Here is a 19,319-nt window from a genome sequence, read left to right as displayed (position 1 = left end):
GAAAAGCTAATCTTTTTTCTACTTTGTGTAAGACTTTACATTTATCTATATTGAATCAGCATTTATATAATACTCATCGTTCCACTCAGATTCTTAAGTCAGTCTCCTGTCAAATTATGCTGATCAAGCTACATGTCATTGTTCAGTCATTTTAGACTCTGTGATTCCATTTTGGACAAAGATATTGGAGTGGGTTGCCATTTCCTTCCAGTTCATTTTTTACAAATGAAGAACTGAGGTAAACAGGGTTAAGTGACTTGCCCAGGGTCATATAGCTAGTATGAGGCCAGATTTGAACTCAAGAACATGAGTCTTCCTGATTTCAAGCCCAGTGCTCCATCCACTGCACCACCTACAGCTCCTAAGGCTACATGTCTGTGTTCCTAAGACTAATAGATTATGGGATAGTATATCTCAATCCTACTTTATTTTCTCCTGCAAAATTTTATAAAGAGATAGATGTTTTATGAATGCATAAGAACTTTACTATGTGTGACTGAGACATTGAGCAAACTTATATCTTCTTCCTCACCTATCATTTTTTCAAAAATACAAACTAAGCATAACCTCTGAAATCCAACAGAGGAATTTAACAAAAGGAAATAAATAGAGCCAGCTAGAGAAAGAAGCCAACATTAGACAAGTCATTTATCACACACACATAATCACACTTTCAGAGTTGTATTATAAGCAAGTATTTCTGAATTCTGTATATTTTTGTACTGAAATGCTCTCTCTTCTATAGTATTGACCTATACAGAAATAGAGCAGTTGTCAAAAACAGTGAAGCAATGATACCTGACATGACCTGCTTTTGAAAAAAGCAATGAACAAATACATACCAAGGCAGTACAAAGGAAAGAATTAAGAAATATCTTCAATGAAAAAACAAAGTATTTAACTTTAAAAATATTTAAATAAAACCTAAATAAACCTAACAACAATTCAAACAAACTAACAATATAAATAACAAAATCAAACCCAACACTATAAACACCAATCTATTTATTGTTGGTTTAGAATGTATATATTTACATTCACAAAATATCATCATATTTGCCTCTCTTTTTCCAATTTTTCCCCACATTATTATTTTTGCCATTGTTATTATTTTATATGGTCAATATCTGTGTGTACATTGTCATCACTTCATAGAAATCTTTCCATGTTTTCTTATTTTTTTCCCACTAGGCAATTATTCTGTTTCACTTCCCCTATTTATGTAATCCTTTCACAATCACTATGCATAGGGATTATTTCCAAGTTTTTGTTATCAAAATAGAACTTCTATGATTTTTTAATTGTTAGATCATTTTCCCCCCTTTAAATCTTATTCTTTTGTTATGTAGTCCTAGGAGTAAGATCACTGGGTCAAAAATATGACGGGTTTTATAATATTTATCATATTAACAGATTGCTTTCCAAAAAGATTATAAGGAGCAACAACTTTGCCATCACTATAATTGTTCTGTAATGAGCATGGCAAGGTTGAATTTTATCATTTTGAACTTAATGCCAACTTTGTGGACATAAATAAGTACCTCAAGGTTGTTTTGGACATTTCTCTAATTATGAGAGATTTTGAATGGTGTTCAAAGAATCTTTGAATGATAATGCTAGAAGGAACCAGAGAGTTCATTAAGTCTAAACTTCTAATATTAGAGATGAGAAATCTGAGACCTATAGAGATTAAAAGGCTGGTCCAAGGTCACAGTGAAGTAAGTAGAAGAGCAGGAGTTCATGTGGTTATGAACAATTTATGTTTCATCGTTCATAAACTGCCAGTTTGACTCACTTTACCATTTGTCTATTTGAGGAATGAGCACTACTTAAAATTGTGCCAATTCCTTATGAATTTTGGTTGCCAAGTTTATATCTGCTTTATTTACCGAGAAGATGTTTTCCTTTTTCTTTTCTTATACTTTCACTTTGGAATTCATTGTTTGGTTACGGTATACAAAAGGCAAGTTTATTGAGTTTTTACCCTCAAAGCTTGGGTCTTTGAGATTATCACAAATTAGATTTTTCTGGTCATTTACTACTGTATATTGTGTACCTAATCTATTCTGATGGTCTACCACTCTATTTCTTAGCCAGTACCATACTGTTTTGATAATTACCCCTTTGTAATATAATTTGAAATCTAGTTCTGGTAGGCTACCTCCTTAACATTTTTTTTTCATGAATTCTGTTGATTTTCTAGACTTTTTGTTCTTCCACATTAATTTTGTTACTATTTTTCCTAGTTCTTAGGTAGTTTGATTAGTATGACACTGAATAAGTAAATTAATTTAGGTACAATTGTAATTTTTATTATATTGACTTGGTCTTCCCATGAACAATTAATATTTTTCTAATTATTTAGTTGTGTGAAAAATATTTTGTAAATGTGTTCATTTGATCCCTGGGTTTGTTTTGGCAGGTAGACCCCAAAGAATTTTATATTGTGTGTCATTATTTTAAGTGGAATTTCTCTTTCTATCTCTTGCTGCTGGATTTTTTGGTAGTATATAGAAATTCTGATGATTTATTGAATCCATTTTAGATCTTGCAATTTTGTTAAAGTTGTTAATTATTTCACTAATTTTTTTTTGTTGATTTTCTAGGGTTCTCCAAGTGTATAATTATATTATCTGCAAAGAATTTGTTTTGTTTCCTTATTACTTATTTTTATTTCCTCATTTTCTTTTACTTGTTTTATTGCTATAGTTAGCATTTCCTGTATGATATTGAATAATAATATCGATAATGGACATCTTTTTGGTTGGTGTTTAGTTGTTTCAATTGTGTCCAACTCTTTATGACCCTATCTGGGGTATTCTTGGCAAAGATACTTGCCATTTCCTTCTCCAGTTCATTTTATAGATGAGGAAACAGAAGTAAAAAGGTTTAAGTGACTTGTCCAGGGTCCCACACCTAGTATATGTCTGAGGATGTATTTGAACTCAAATCTTCCTGACCCTAGGTCCAACATTCACTTTACTACACCACCTATCTGCCCTGATCTGATTGGGAAGGCTTCAATTTTATTCCCATTAGAGATAATACTTGCTCTTGGTTTCAGATAGATTACTACTTATCATTTTAAATTGATTCTCATGTTTTCTAGTACTTTTAACAAGAATAGGTGTGGTATTTTGTCAAATGCTTTTTCTGCATCTTGATATAATTATGTGACTTTTGTTGTTTTTGTTATTGATATGGTCAATTATGCTTATAGTTTTCTTAATATTCAACTAGCCCTGCATCCCTGGTATAAATTCCACCTGGTTATAGTGTATAATCTTTTTGACACATTGCTGTAATCCCTTTGCTAGCATTTTATTTAAATTTTTTGCATTAGTATTCATTAAGGAAATTGGTCTACAGTTTTCTTGCTCTGTTTTTGCCCTCCCTGGTGTAGGTATCAAAACTACATTTGTATCATAAAAGGAATTGGGTAGGACTCTGTCTGTCTATTTCCTTCTGCAATTCATTTAACTTTTCCTTTAAGAATTTGGATGCTATGCTATTTGGTACAGATATGTGTAGTACTGATATCACTTCATTTTCTATGGTGCCTTTTAGCAAGATGTAGTTTTCCTCCTCATTCCTTTTAATTAGATCTATTTCTACTCTCTTCTTATCCTGTCATTCATCTAAAGTCCGTTTTGCTTCTGATGATCTCTTTCTTTTATCTGTCCTCCCTTTTGCCACCTCTCCCTTTCCTGTATTCACTTCCATTCCTACTTCCCTGTTGGGAAGATTTCTTTTATCAGTTGATTATGTGTGTGTGTGTGTGTGTGTGTGTGTGTGTGTGTGTGTGTGTATGTGTGTGTTTATGTATTTTTTTCTGTCTTTGAAATAATTTAGATATGAGTGAGGTTCAAACATTGTCCTCCCCAAATCATTTCCCCCTCCATTATAAAAGCTCTTTCTTGCACATCTCTTTTATATGAAACAATTTTTCCTATTCTTCCTCTCCCTTCCCTCTTCTCCCAGGGCATTTTCCTTTCCTGCCTATAGATTTTTTTAATATCATCCCAATATAATCAACTTACTCCTACACCTTCTTTTTATATAGAACCTTTCTAACTAACCTAATAATGATAAATTTCTTAGAAGATACATGTATCATCATCCTATATAGAAAGGCAAACAGTTTAAATTTATTAAGACCCTTATGATTTCTATTTCATGTTTGCCATTTTTATGCTTCTCTTGAGTCTTGTATGTCAAAGTAAAATTTTCTTTTCAGCTATGGTCTTTTCATTAGGAATGCCTGAAAAATTTTCATTAAATATCCATTTTTGATGGATTATATTCAGTTTTGCTGGGTAATTATTCTTGGCTCTAATCTGAGCTCTATTAACTTCCAGAATATCATATTCCAAGCCCTCTGTTTCTTTAATGTGGTAGTTGTTAAACTTTGTGTGATCTTAACTGTGGCTGTATGGTATTTGAATGGCTTCTTTTCTGGCTGCTTGAAATATTTTCTCTTTGTCCTGGGAGTTCTGGAACTTAACTATAATATTCCTAAAAGTTTTCATTTTGGAATCTCTTTTAGGAAGTGGATTATTTTAGTTTTTATTTTGCCCTCTGAATCTAAAACATCATGACAGTTTTTTCTTCATAATTTCTTGAAATATGATAGCTAGGATCTTTCTTTGATCATGATTTTCAGGTAATCCAAAACAATTCCTAAATTACTTCTCCTTGATCTATTTTCTAGGTCAATTATTCCTCTTCTGAGATATTACATGTTTTCTTTCACTTTTTTCATTTTTGACTTTGTTTTATTTTTCTAGATATATCAGGGAATCATTTATTTCCATTTGCCCAGTTCTGCTTTCTAAGGAATTATTTTTTTTCAATGAGCTTTTGTTCCTCTTTTTCCATTTGGCCAATTCTGTTTTTTAAGGTGTCATTTTCTTCAGTGTTTTTGGTACCTCTTTTATGAGGCTATTAATTGTCTTTTCTTAATTTTATTCCTTTGCTAACATTTCTTCACCTAGTTTTTCCTCTACCATTCTTATTTGAATTTGAAAAAAAAATTAGCTCTTCTAAGAATTGTTGGGCTTGTGTCCAATTCACATTTCTTTTTGAGGTTTTTCTTGTAGCTGTTTTGACTTCATTATCATCTTCTCAGTTTGTGGTTTGATCTTCCCTGTCAACATAGTATCTTTTTATGGTCAAGTTCTTTTTTTGTTGCTTGCTCAATTTTCCAGATCATTTCTTGACTTTGAATTTACTTTAAATTTGGACTCTATTCCCAATGTGGTGGGGGAGGAGTACTATCCTAAGCATCGGGCTATTTTGCTCTGCTGGTTTTAGTCTAGTTCTTGGCATTTGGAAGTTTTTGTTGTTTCCAAGGTAGTGTGATCTGGGGAGATGTGTGGTCACTGCTCTTTTTGTTTGTGCTTTGGTCTTTACACAGGAAGGGCACATGATCTCTTGAGATTGTAATTGATACATTTTCTCAGGGCCCCTGCTCCCTTAGGACCTGAAGCAATACTACTCCTCAGGGTCCTTGTTTCTTTGGGTATACAATCAGTACTATTCCTCAAGGTCTTTGTGCTGAAAGGGATATTGCTCTTCAGTGTCCCTGCTCACTCTTGACAGAATTCCTCTTTGCCCTTGAACTATGACTCAGAAATGGGTGTAGGCAATGGAGTTGCCAAAAGAGTCTGGTCCTGCATCCAGTGCTAGCACATGCGTACTCTGTAATCTTTATCCGACCAGTTACTTGGTACCCTTACTATCTCTTGTTTGAGAGTTCCTAAAGCTGCTGCTACTTCTGTCATGTAGTTCTACCACTGGTGTTTCATCTATGTGTGTTCTAGTCCAACCTCCACATCCAGGTCACAGATCTCTCTTTCTGATCTCCTATTGTTGCCTTGTGCTGAAAGAATGTCTCACTCAGACCTTTTGTTGGCTCTGCCACTCCAGAGTTCAATTTGAGGTGTTATTTTAAAAATTGTTTGAATTGTTGAAAAAGCTCAGCTGAGTGCTTGCTCTACTCCATCATTTTGGCTCCGCCCCCAGTGATTGTTCTGTGTGCTATCTTTGCATAAAAAAGGAAATTTCCTTAGGGTGCTTAGGACCTAGTGCTCTGTTAATTGTGCAAAGCAACTCAGGTAGAGAGTCAGAACAGTTTGAGCAGCAATTGGATGACAATGACAGAGTTCTCAGCCCTTAGGGCTGAAATTTTCAGGAGGAATGGTCTTGGGACCTGAATTTAAAAAAAAGGAAAAAAAATCTTGTAATATCACTCAAAACAGGAGTAATAGATGCCATAGAGTCCATGAACCTGATTGAGAAAAAAATACATCTTTATGTTCAGTAACCTTTGTTTTCCTTTGTAATCCCATGTATTTTAATTTAGGCATTTAAAAGCTTTATTCTGAAAAGGGCCCGTACAGTAGGAGAGGAAGAGAGAGTGCAAGCAGAGGGATTAAGTTCTAGGTTTGGACTTAAGAAGACTGGGTTCTGATTCTACCTCTAATAGTAGTCACATGACCCTGGACAAGTAGTTTAACTTCTAAGTGCCTTAACCATCTTCCTGGGACTTACTGACTTACAGATGCTTTCTCTGTCTTTTGCGTAAAGGAAGAAACTAAGGCTCAGAGAGCCTCACTGGAGTAACCTGCTTGAGGTAAAGTGGTCAGCATTAGAGAAAGAATTTGAGTTTAAGTCTTCTATTACACTGCCCCTCTTCCCTCTGAGCCTGCCAAATCCTTGCCAGCTGTGTGGTTGAAATGTAATTAGAGGAAACAAATATGACCTGAAAGATCATAGCATCATTGATTTGGACCTGAGCCTCAGAGGTCATCTTGACACTCTCATTTTGTGGATAAGGAAACAGAGCCCAGAGGTGTTAAATGGGAGGAAGTAAGCAGCAAACCCAGGGTTTAATCCCATGTACTCTGACTTCCATGTCCAGTGCTCTTTCCACTATATCTCATCTCCTGGGAAAAGGGACTATGGTGGCCATTATTACTTGAGAGGATGGATACACTGCTGAAGGAGGCTGAGCCAGACTTCATGGGTAACCAAATCCACAGGTCTAGATGAGACTTGTAAAACAATCTTTGCAGCTGTCTTTCTAAGTCAGAGGAGGAAAATGGCTTTAAGAAAATCTATGCAGAAACAGTTCCAGATGCTGCTGACTATTGTTTCATGTGTTTTTTTTTTTCTTGAGATGTTATTCTCTGGTTGCTATTTAATGGTTGCTACCCATGCCTCCCCTTCTTTTTATTGATTTGGGTTGGACAATAGAGAACATCACTTCAGTATGCAAGTGCTCATGTTGAAATTTCTCCTTACATGCAGCATTTCATTTCGTATCACTGATTTCTTACCAGAGTTCTAAAGTTAACTAATGTTGATATAGAAAGTGCTTTACAGTCTTGAAACGGTCATGACAGGATGAGTTATTTAATATTTTTATTATCACCTTCATTTTATTGAGGAGATGCTACTGTGTTCAAGGAAGGATAAATGCTCTACAAAGAATGTGCTAGAGTTGGAGAGTTGAGTTCCAAATCGTGAGAGTTTAAAAGATAACTACTTGGAGAAGTAATTTAATCACAGGAGTTAAAAAAATCAATAAAAGTTTCTGAAAAAGAAGGAAAATTAGGCTTTGGTATCAAGGGACGTGGTCTCAAATCTCTGCTTCGATATTTACTATCTGGATGACTGAGCAAATCATTTAAACTCCTTGGGCCTTGGTTTTAACTCTTTAAACTCTTGGGCCCATTTGCAAAATGAAAGGGTTGGCCTTGATAAATCAAGGTCACTTCCAACTCTAAATCTATGATCCTAGAAGAAAAAATTGGTTCTTTCAATAAACACATATTAAGTGCTTATTCAGTGCCAGTCTCCAAGCTAGGATCTAAGAATAAAAAAACGAGACATTCTCTATTTTTCAGGAACAGGGCAAACTTTATCTTTGGATTTTGTCTACTTGGCCTATTTTAATTTGCCTCCATCCTTCTACCCTGCCATTACTCCTATATCCTGATAGGCTATCCCCCAAAATCTTCTCTTCCAAACTGAATTCATTCAGGTCCAATTTCTCTAATTTTTTTTTGTAGGCAAGAGTTGATTATTGATTAAATTAAATTGATTGATTAAATCTATAGTTTCTTTCCATCTTTCTTTAAAACCATCTTCTTTCATTATTTTCCCATACTCAAGCATTTTTAATTCTAATTTTTCATGGTTTTTACATTTCCTATACCCCCCCTTTACTTATTCTTGTGATCATTTTTATTCACATGAATTTTTTTCCTTGAATTCTTAAATTGTTCTATTTCCTAATGTCTTGGAATATCTTACACTATTTCCTTTTTTTATCTGTGTTACTTAAAATGTGTTAGTCGTTCAAATATTAAGAAGTATTTTTCCTTTCTCAATTTGCTCATTTTATTTTTGGATCATTTTTATTATTGTTTATAGTTTTAAGCCATTTTTTCTTGTCATTAGTTTTTTCTATTATTTAAATAGAGGCACATGAGGAGTCAGGTTCCCTTGCAAACTCTTACTCTATTATCTTAACTGGAAACTATCTTCAGTTAATTTGATTCTCTTTTGAATATAAGAATATGCTTTTTGAATATGCTTTTTTGGTGCATTGTTCCCCCCTCCATATTCTTATTGGTTTTCAGTAACTCTTACCTATCAGAATAACTATCTTTTGTTACAAATAAGTAAACCCAAAGAAAACAAATCAATACATTAACCAGATCCAAAAATAAATGCCCTCTAGTCCACCATATCTCTTCTAAGCGGAGGGAGGCATACTTCAGTATCAGATCATTAATCAGAGTTCTGAAGCTTTCCAGTGTTTTTCTTTACATTGTTGTGTTCAATGTATAAGTTATTATCTGATCTTGTTTACTTTGTTCTGCAACAATTTATATAAATCTTCCAAAATTCCTCTGAATTTTTCGTATTCATAATTTCTTTTTTTGTATAAACATCATTTATTGTATAGAGTGCTCTGAGGAAATATGACAGTTCTCATGTCAAAAGAAGAAAATATATAACCAAGCTTTTTTCTACAAATTCATCTAATTTGTCCTGCAACACTGGAAAGGGAATGTGTGGCACAAAACAAAAACAATAACAAATAAAATAACTTTTAAGTTATAAATCAGAAATAAGCACTTTTAAAATGGTTTCATTTTATGGTAGAAATATAAAAATTGTGGTTTGTGGATGAAAGTTTAAAACAAAACCCCCCAACAGTGGAAGTAGTTTTTAACACTTAGTAACATAGTTTTTGCCTTTTAAGCCAACTTGTGAATTACAATTGAGGATAAAAATGTTTAAAATCTAAATCTAAATAAACGGACAGTGCTATTCCAAAACAGCCCCACAAAAGCAATTCACAGTAATGCTGCATAGATGTTCTTTTTAAGAAATAATGCAGTTTCTTCAACAGTGCCAGAAAATGGTGCTAGAAAAGTATCTTATTGTTTCAGTTTGCAACTAAAAGTCTGTCTCACTTTCGTGCCACACGCAATAACACCTTGTAACGTACTAAGACAACTTGTAAAAAAAATACAAATGTGAGAAAACAGTTATATTGTTTTCCTGAATTCTTTTAGAATAGGGGAAATATTTTCAAATACTTTGTATATCTCTGCTCTTACTTTAGCACCAGTTAACACAACTTTTCCCAAAACAAAAATAAGCAGGACAATTCTGGCCTTGATCATGCTGTAGATTGGTCTAGGAAATAGTTTTAGCTCATAACTGCTAAATTGTTCATGTGTCAGTACTAGCCCTTCTAATCTTATGACAAACTTCACATTACAGCTCCCCACCATATTTTGAATCTTAAAATCCAAGAACTTGGCTCGAAAGCCCAATTTTTGTACGACTGGTATATTTCTTGGATGCTAATCTGAACTGTTCTTCACTGTTCACTCTTTTCCACAACGTCTTCCCAGAACTGAAAATAAGAGCAGTGGTCCTTGGCTCTCTTATTCTCGTGATGACTGCAGCAAAATTCTTGGGATTGTATTTAGCATTTTGGGCATGAAGTGCAACAATTTTTTATGTTGAGTTTACAACCAAGGTTCACTGTGGATTCAATGTTTTGTGGCTGTGGTACATACAATTCCAGAGCTTTCAGATGCAGGTGTGGCTGGTGTAATGGGGGTTATAGGGGTTATTGGGGAAGGTTCCAAGGGTGCAGTGCCCAGCAGAGGTGCTGTGGTAAAAGTCTGTGAATGTAAGAGCTGTGGGGTTTGGCCATGAGATGTGGACTGCTGGGTAGCTTGCCGCAGCAGTTGCTGCCACAGCTCTTTTAAAACAGAAAGACTGCTTGTGCTTTGGACAAGCTGGAGAGTCAGTCCTGTATCATGTGCATCATTGGGCTAAAGATAGAAATTTCAAGAGTCATGGCACTCTGAGGAGAGACGAAGCCCTGGGCATAAGGTGGCAAGCCATTGTTTTGATCCATGATGTTCACTTCCTTCTTAGACAAACCAAAGAGTTCCATTCCCTTTGGTTACTTTGTCCTTCAAAGCATCACAAGTATTTATGTCATAGCTCCTTTCAAAATGCTTTTTTTTTTCCATGAGGCTATTTATTTTTTAAACATTTTTAATTTATTTATTTTTAGTTTTCAACATTCACTTCCACGAGATTTCGAGTTCCAAATTTTCTTCCCATCTTACCTCTTCCTCCCTCAAGGCAGCGTGCATTCTGAATAACCCTTCCCTTAATCTGCCATCCCTTTTATCACCCCCCCTTCTTATTCCCTTCCCCTTCTATTTTCCTGTAGGGTAGGATAGATTTCTATACCCCATTGCCTGTATATTTTATTTCCCAGTTGCATGTGAAAACAATTTTTAACATTTGTTTTTAAAACTTTGAGTCCCACATTTTATCCCTTCCTCCCTCCCCACCCACCCTCATTGAGAAGGCAAGCAACTCAATATAGGTTATACATGTGTGGTCATGCAAAATACTTCCATAGGAGTCATATTGTGAAAAACTAACTATATTTCCCTTCATCCTATCCTGCCTCCTATTTGTTCTATTCTCTTTTAACCCTGTCCCTCATCAGAAGGGTTTGTTTCTGATTACCCCCTCCACCAATATGCCCTCCTTTATTCCCTTCCCCACTACTTTCCTGTCAGGTAAGATACAAAACTATGTGAGAATTTATTTGGCTGGTCTATGCAGCTATGTACTTAATGTTTTTTTTAAGTTTAAAAAATTGCTCAACGAGGATATATTGAGAGGGATAAATTAACAAAAATGCTTGTTAATTGAAAAAATACACTTTAAAAATAAATGTAAACAGCAGAAATAGTAGGCACATCCTTTATCTATCATAACAATAAAAATAGTATTACTTCATGGAACACAAATAAACAACATATACAAATGGAGACAATAATGAAATTATAAATAATGGGCCAAAGAATAATAATAGAAAAAATAGTAATTATGTGAAAGATAGTCATAATGATGAAACAACATGCTAAAAGTTTTGGTATGCAGCTAAAGCAGTTAATCATATCTATACAAACATACATTAACAAAACAGAAAGGGAGATTAATGAGTTTAATACACATTGAAAAAAAATTAGAAAGCAAAAAAAATAAACCCTAACTAGGTATAATAGAAGAAATTATGAAAATTGTTGGAAATATAGATAAAATGGAAACAAAAAAGATAAATGATAAGTAAAACTAAAATCTACTTCTTTGAAAAGACTAACAAAATTGATATACATTCAGCCAACTCAATTGAAAAAGGGTAGAAAATAAAATCAACAAAATACTAAGTGAGTGAGATAAAATCACAACAAAAGCAGAATACAAACAAATAGTGGAACCTACTATGAATAAGTCATATGCTAATAAAACTAATAAAATACAAAAGAAATAGAGGAATACCTTAAAAAATATAAAATATCCAAAGTAACAGAAACCAAATAAAGTTTTACATAATACAATCTAAGAAAAAGAAATAGAACTAGCTATAAAGAAAATACCAAAAACAAAAATTAAATAAAAAAACCTTTCAAAACATAAAAGAACTCCTGGATCTGATTGATTTATAGGAAAATTTATCAATCTTTGAAATGGTTACTACAACTATTACACAAATTATTACCAAAAACTGAACAAGAAAGCAAGAAACAAATATACTTTTCATATCTTTGTTTTTTTAGCTAAGCAATGGAGGGGGGTTAAGTGACTTGCCCAGGGTCACACAGCTAGTAAGTGTAATGTGTCTGAGGCCAGATTTGAATGCAGGTCCTAACTTCAGGGCCAGTGCTCTATCCACTGTGCTACCTAGCTGCCCTAACAAATATACTTTTAATACCTAAACCAGAGAAGGATCAAGCAAAATAAAAGAGCTATGGAGCAATATCATCAATAAATGTTGATTCAAAAACTTTAAGTAAAATCCTGTCACATAGACTGCAGCAATTAACCCAAGAAATCATTCAATTTAAACAAGTTGGATTTATACCAAAGATACTATAATGACTTGGCATTGGAAAAACAATTAGCATAATTAATTATATTACAAGCAATAATATTCCCAAATCACATGATTATTTCAAAAGATGCAGAAAGAGCCTTTAACAAAGCATAAAGCCCATTTAAACTAATCTCTACTGTGGCAAGATAATATTTGTAACTCTTAATAACTTTATTATTCTAAGGGCAATTAGAAGGAGTATACATAGAAAGAGGGTGCTGATATAAGGTGACTTTGGTAGGATGATACCCCAAAAACCCCCACAACAAAATAAAGGGGTAAGAAAGAAGATTTGCAGCAGGCAAAACTTAAACCTTCCTCTTATCAGAATTGGTTCAAAGAAGGAATGACATACACACTCAGTTGAATACAGAAATCTCTCTTACTCCAAAAGGAAGTAAAAAGGGACTGGTATAATAGAAGGGAATGTGGATTGGGTCTATATGGTGATCAGAAGTAAAACATTTGTGAGAATAGACAGGGTAGGGGTAAGAGAGAGAAGTATAAACAAGGGAAAAATAGCATTGAAGGAAATACACAGTTATCATAACTATAAATGTAAACTGGATGAACTCACCCAAAAAATGGAAATAGATAGCAGAATGGATTACAAACCAGAATACTACAACATGTTGTTCACAGTGAACACATTTGAAGCACAGAGATACACACACAGTGAAAATAAAAGGCTAGAGCAGAATATATTATGCTTCAACTGAAACAAAGAAACAAAAAAAGCAGGGGTAGCAATCATGATATAGACAAAGCAAAGGCAAAAACAAATCTGACTAAAAGAGATAAGGAAGGAAACTATATTTTGCTGAAAGAAGACAATGAGGTAATAAACATATATGCATCAAATGGTATAGCATCTAAATTTTTGAAGGAGAAACTGAATGAGTTATAGGAGGAAATAGACATTAAAACTATACTAGTGGGGGACCTCACCTTTCCCCTCTCTGAACTAGATAAATCTAACCAAAAAGAAACAAGAAAGAAGTTAAGGAGGTGAATAAAATTCTGGAAAAGTTAGATATGATAGATCTCTGGAGAAAACTAAATGAGAATAGAAAAGAATATACCTTTTTTCTCAGTAGTACATGGCACCTACACAAAAATTGGCCACGTATTAGTACATACAAACCTCACAACCAAATGCAGAAAAGCAGAAATATTAAATGTTTCCTTTTCAGATCATAATTCAGTAAAAATTACACCAATAGTGGGTAATGGAAAGATAGAATAACAATAAATTGGAAACTAAATAATCCAATCCTAAAAGAAAATGGGTCAAAGAACAAATCATAGAAACAATCGATAATTTCATTAAAGACAATAATGAGGCAACACACACAAATTTATAGGAATGCAGCTAAAGCAGTACTTAGAGGAAAATATATCTCTAATTGCTTACATCAATAAAATAGAGAAAAAGTAGGTCAATGAATTGGGAACTAGAAAAAGAACAAATTAAAAATTCCAAATTAAACATCAAATTGGAAATCATGAAAATCAAAGCAGAGATTAATAAAATTGTAAGTAAGAAAACCATTGAACTAATAAAATTCATAAAATCAATAAAATAGATAAACCATTGGTTAATTTGATTTTAAAAAAGAAATAAGAAAACCAAATTACCAGTATCAAAAATGAAAGGTGTGAATTTACCATCCATGAAGGAGAAAAAAATTATTAGGAGATATGTTGCCTAATTATATGCCAATAAATTTGACAATCTAAATAAAATGGATGAATACCTACAAAAACATAAATTACCCAGATTAACAGAAGAAGAAATAGAATACTTAAATAACTCAAGCCATCAGTGAAATTTCTAAGAAAAAATCCCCAGTGCCAGATAGATTTACAAGTGAATTCTACCAAACATTTGAAGAACATTTAATCCCAATACTACGTAAACCATTTGGGAAAATAGGCAAAGAAGGAGTCCTACCAAATTCCTTTTATAACACAAATATGGCATTGTTGAAAGGAAAATTCTTCATTTTGACTTTCACTGTGATTAACGAGGCTAAACTCAGGACAGAGAGAATTAAAAGAATTTATCATAAGTACATCAAGTTATTAACACATTGAAGGACTGATCACTGAAGATCCACAATGACTTTAAGAGGGGGGTCAGCTTTTAATAAATAACTTTAAGACAATCCAGATGGGTCCCCCTCAGCACAAAAGGTTAGACTCTTGAATCTTAGTTCTTCCTTGTTAGCAAGTTAGCAAGAAAATGGCAATTTGCAGGTGGGTTATGTGACATAGAGCAAGTAATTAAAAAACTGAAGACTTGGTATCTCCTTTCCCATCAGCGACTCCTCTGACACTGTTTGATAAGGATGGCTGGGGAACTCTGGTTAACTGAGTTAACATAACTTTCAACAGTGCTGATACCTAAACCAGGAAGAACCAAAACCAAGAAAAAAAATTACAGACCAATTTCCTTAATGAGTATTGATGTAAAGTTTTTAAATAAAATACTAGCAAGGAGATTATAGCAACATATCATAAGGATCACACACTATGACCTGGGAGGATTTATACCAAGAATTCAGGACTGGTTCAATATTAGAAAAACTGTCAGAATAATTGACCATATCAATAACAAAAATGAACTGAATTCATATGATTATCTCAATAGATGCAGAAAATGCTTTTGACAAAATACAACACCCATACCTATTAAAAACACTAGAAAGCATAGGAATCAATGGAGCCTTTCTTAAAATGATAGGTAATATTTATCTAAAACCATCAGCAAACATTATCTGTAATGGGGATAAGTTGGAAGCCTCCCTGATAAGATTAGGGGTGAAGCAAGGACACCCATTATCACCTTTATTATTCAATATCATGTTAAAATGTTAGCTATAGCGATAAGAAGAAAAAAGAAATTGAAAGAATTAGAATAGGCAATGAGGAACAAAATTATCACTCTTTGCAGATGATATCATGACATACTTAAAGAATCCTAAAGAATCAACTAAGATACTAGTTGAAATAATTAACAACTTTTGCAAAGTTGTAGGATGTAAATAAATGCAAATAAGTCATCAACATTTCCATATATTACACATAAAAACTAGAAAGAAGAGATATTCTCCTTAAAATGACTAAAGAGAATATAAAATACTTCAGAGTCTATAAGCCAAGATAAACCCAGGGACAATAGGAACATAATTATGAAACACTTTGTGCACAAAGATGGATCTAAACATTTGGAGAAATAGTAAGGGTTAGATCAAGCACATATAACAGAAATGACAATTCTATCTAAATTAATTTACTTAGTCCCATACTAATCACACTACCAAAGAATTATTTCATAGAGCTAGAAAAAATAATGTCATTCATCTGGAAGGTAAAAAGTTCAAGAATGTCAAGGGAATCAATGAAAAAAGATGTGACATTGGTGTAGCAGCAGAAAGCAGTGATCATAAAAAAAAAATAAAAACAAATAAGAAATAAACTGGTAGAAAAGCAGACTAGATCTAGTGTTTTATAATCCAAAGGTCCAAATTTTGGGGGCAATAACTCATCATTTCACAAAAATTGCTGGGAAAACTGGAGAGAAGTTTGGAAGAAATTAGTCATTGACCAACATTTCACACCTTATCAAAATAAGGCCAAAATAAGTAAGTGATATAGACATAAAAGGTGATGTAAGGAAATTAAGGGAGCATGGAAAAATATATTTGTCAGGTATATGGATAAGAAAAGAGTTTATAACCAAAAAAAGAAAGGGAGGATCATGGGAAATAAAATAGATAATTTTGATTACATGAAATTAAAAAAAAAGTTTTTGCAGAAACAAAACCAATGTGATCAAAATTAGAAGGAAAACAGGAAACAGAATTTCTAAAAAAAAGTCTCTTTGGTAAAGATCTCATTTCTCAAATATATAGGAAACTGAGTCAAATTTATAAAAATAAAAGTCATTCCCTGATTGGTACATTAGCAGAGGAAATGAACAAACAGATTTTAAAAGAAATCAAATCAACAATTATATGAAAATATTCTTTAAATCATCATCAGAGACATGAAAATTAAAAAAAAATTCTGAGGTACTACCTCACACCTATAAAATTGGCTAATATGACAAAAAAGGGAAATGACAAATATTAGAGAGAATGTGGAAAAAAGGACACTAATGCATTGTTGGTAGAGTTGTAAAATAGTTTAACCATTCTGGAAAACAATTTGGAACTATAACCATAGGGAAATAAAAATGTGTATACTATTTGACACAGCAATACCACTACTGAGTCTTTATCTCAAAGAGATCAAAGAAAAGAGAAAAGGGCCTATATGTACAAAACTATTTATAGCAGCTCTAAATGTGGAGGTAAAGAATTGGAAATTGTGGGGATGCTCACCAATTGGTGAATGATCAAGTTGTCATATATGATTGTGATGGAATATTGTTGTGCTCTAGAAAATGATGAGCAAGATGGTTTCAGGAAAATCTGGGAGGACTTATAAGGATTAATGCAAAGTGATTAGATTTTTATATGAAGACAGTGATATCTTTAACAATGATAAGTTGAGAAAGACTTAGCTATGTGATCAAGACAATGATCCAAGATAATTCCAAACATAGATTATATTGATATAATTCAATTTACACAACTTGGTCTTCTTGGAAAACTTAATTGTTCATCAGACTAGCTCATGTACTTGTCCATTCTTACAACTCTTTCATTGAAAAAGGCCACTGCTCAATTACTCTACTTTCAAAAATCTAATATCAAGAAGCACTGGGGGCAAGTGTTGCATCGCATATCTCACCACTCATGCAAGTAGCTAATGTGTATTTCACATTAGGATTACATATAGCAGTCATAAGCATATATAGAAAAGTAATATATAACACATATAGATAACTGTATACAGTAAGCCAGCATCACAATTTGTATGTAATACATAGCACATAATTTCACATAATAGAATATATTATATATTAAACATTAGCATATTAACATATGTAAGAAAGAAACATACACCCAGAATATATGACATTATCTATTGCTACATATTGAATACATTCATAATATGACTACAACAATGGGCATTATCTGCCTACATGAAATCTCTTCTTTAACCATTACACTTTGGTTTTCGTAAGTTCTCTTGATCCAAATAGTGATGATTCTTCTACCATAAACTTTTGTCAACTCTGAACCCTTGGTGACATCAGGTCTATTGGTCTGCATTCCTACTCCAGAGTTTGTGGATAGTCCAGGCTGTCTATCATTGCCTTCAGGCACTGCAAATGGTCTCTGTTCCCCAGAGGCCTCCACATCTACAGCATTAGTCAGGAAAGGAGCAATCTCTGGATTCAACTTTCCTTACTCTGTCTAGATAGGAGTTTCTTTCAGACCAAAACAGATTTGAGTGCCTACTTGGGCTATATCTCAACAAATATGTTCTCTACAAGAGTGTGAATGAACTCTTGTGAGGGAATAGCTATAGAAAGTAGAGTAGAAAAATAAGGAAAGAACCTTGGGAAGATCCAACTTACCAAGAATTACAAGAATTAAAACAGTAGGGAAGCATCAGGAATAAGAGGAGAAAGAAAAGAAACAATCAGAGGTATAAAGATTACCAAGTTAGAGTAGTGTTATGAAGACCCAATGAAGAAAAAGCTTCAAAAGGTGGGTAGTCACCAATTCTGAATTCTGCATAGAGGTGAAAAATGTTGAGGACTAAAAAAATGTCATTGGATTTTGTAAGAAGGAGGTCATTGGTAACTTGCAAGATAGAATCAATAGAGAGGTGAGGGGAGTTTCATAGTACCTGCCTATCCTCAAAATCAGTTCAGTATAAGACTTGTCTGGGGAACTGAAACTGGCAAGAAATTAAATATGGGATTTTTGAGAATGAGTTATGGTGGGTAGTAAGTGAGTAACAAATATTTTTTAGAAATATATTTTCATTCATCAGAATGACCATATGCCTTTCAATTTTTCACCTTCAATTACTTCTTATATTGTCACCTTCCCTGTTTACAAACATATAGAGACCTCTTCTATCCTTAAAAAAACTTAATTCTACCATCCCTTCAAGTTATGATTGTATTCCTCCATTTCATGGTCACTTTTTAAAAAATGTGCATCATCATCCCCACCATTCTAAATCTACTTTATTCAAAGTTGCTAAAGATTACTTAATGGCAAAATGTCCCTTTTTCTCATCTGTCCTCCTATCTAATCTCAGCAGTTTTTGATACTGTCCTTGGATACTCTTTCTTATTTTTTTGTGATGCTGATCTTCACTGGTTTTCCTCCCATCTGCTTGACTGCTTTTTCTCAGTCTTTTTGTTTCTCCACTAGATCATTATAGGTTTCCTGCCCACTAGGTATGGGTGTTCCCCAAGTGTCTATCCTGGATTCTCTTCTCTTTTCTCTCTATACCATCTCCCAGTGATTTCATCAACTCCCATAGGTTCAATCATCTTCACGCAGATGATATCAAAATCTACATATCCAGCCCTAATATCTTTCTAGGGCTCCAGTCTAGGGTCACCAGTTGCTTGTTAGACATGTCCACCTAGACATTTTATCAATAGCTCAAACTCAACATATCCAAAATGGAACTCATTATCTTCTCCACTGAAGCAACCATTCCTGCAAGCAAACTTCCTTATTTCTGTTGAAGGTATCACCATCTTTCCTGTCACCCAAGTTAGTAAACTTGGAGTTATTCTTGGATCTTCCTGTATCGAAACAATCATCATTTTGTCAATTCTATCTCCATGCCATAACTTGTCTCTGAACCCTCTCTTTTCCCACGAAGCCACAACTCCAGTTCA

At 33.6% G+C, this 19,319-nt stretch overlaps 1 protein-coding gene and 1 pseudogene across 1 annotated transcript in view; one reads left to right on the top strand and one right to left on the bottom strand.

Annotated features, from left to right (window-relative positions):
* Positions 1 to 5,108, top strand: part of LOC114029987 (aldehyde oxidase 3-like) — a 119,004-nt gene extending 113,896 nt beyond the window's left edge. Inside the window, exon 27 of the mRNA XM_027844644.1 lies at positions 5,100 to 5,108. Within this exon, the coding sequence (XP_027700445.1) occupies positions 5,100 to 5,108 (9 nt within the window). The remainder of the gene's footprint in view (positions 1 to 5,099) is intronic.
* A 4,458-nt stretch (positions 5,109 to 9,566) lies between these two features.
* On the bottom strand, positions 9,567 to 10,453 carry LOC114029981 (annotated as a pseudogene).
* Positions 10,454 to 19,319: the final 8,866 nt, after the last annotated feature.

This window comes from Vombatus ursinus, unplaced genomic scaffold (genome assembly GCF_900497805.2).
Source record: "Vombatus ursinus unplaced genomic scaffold, bare-nosed wombat genome assembly UNPS02005226.1, whole genome shotgun sequence".
NCBI classification, from domain to species: domain Eukaryota; kingdom Metazoa; phylum Chordata; class Mammalia; order Diprotodontia; family Vombatidae; genus Vombatus; species Vombatus ursinus.
Note: the sequence above shows the minus strand (reverse complement) of the source record. Positions and strands in the feature narration are given on the sequence as shown.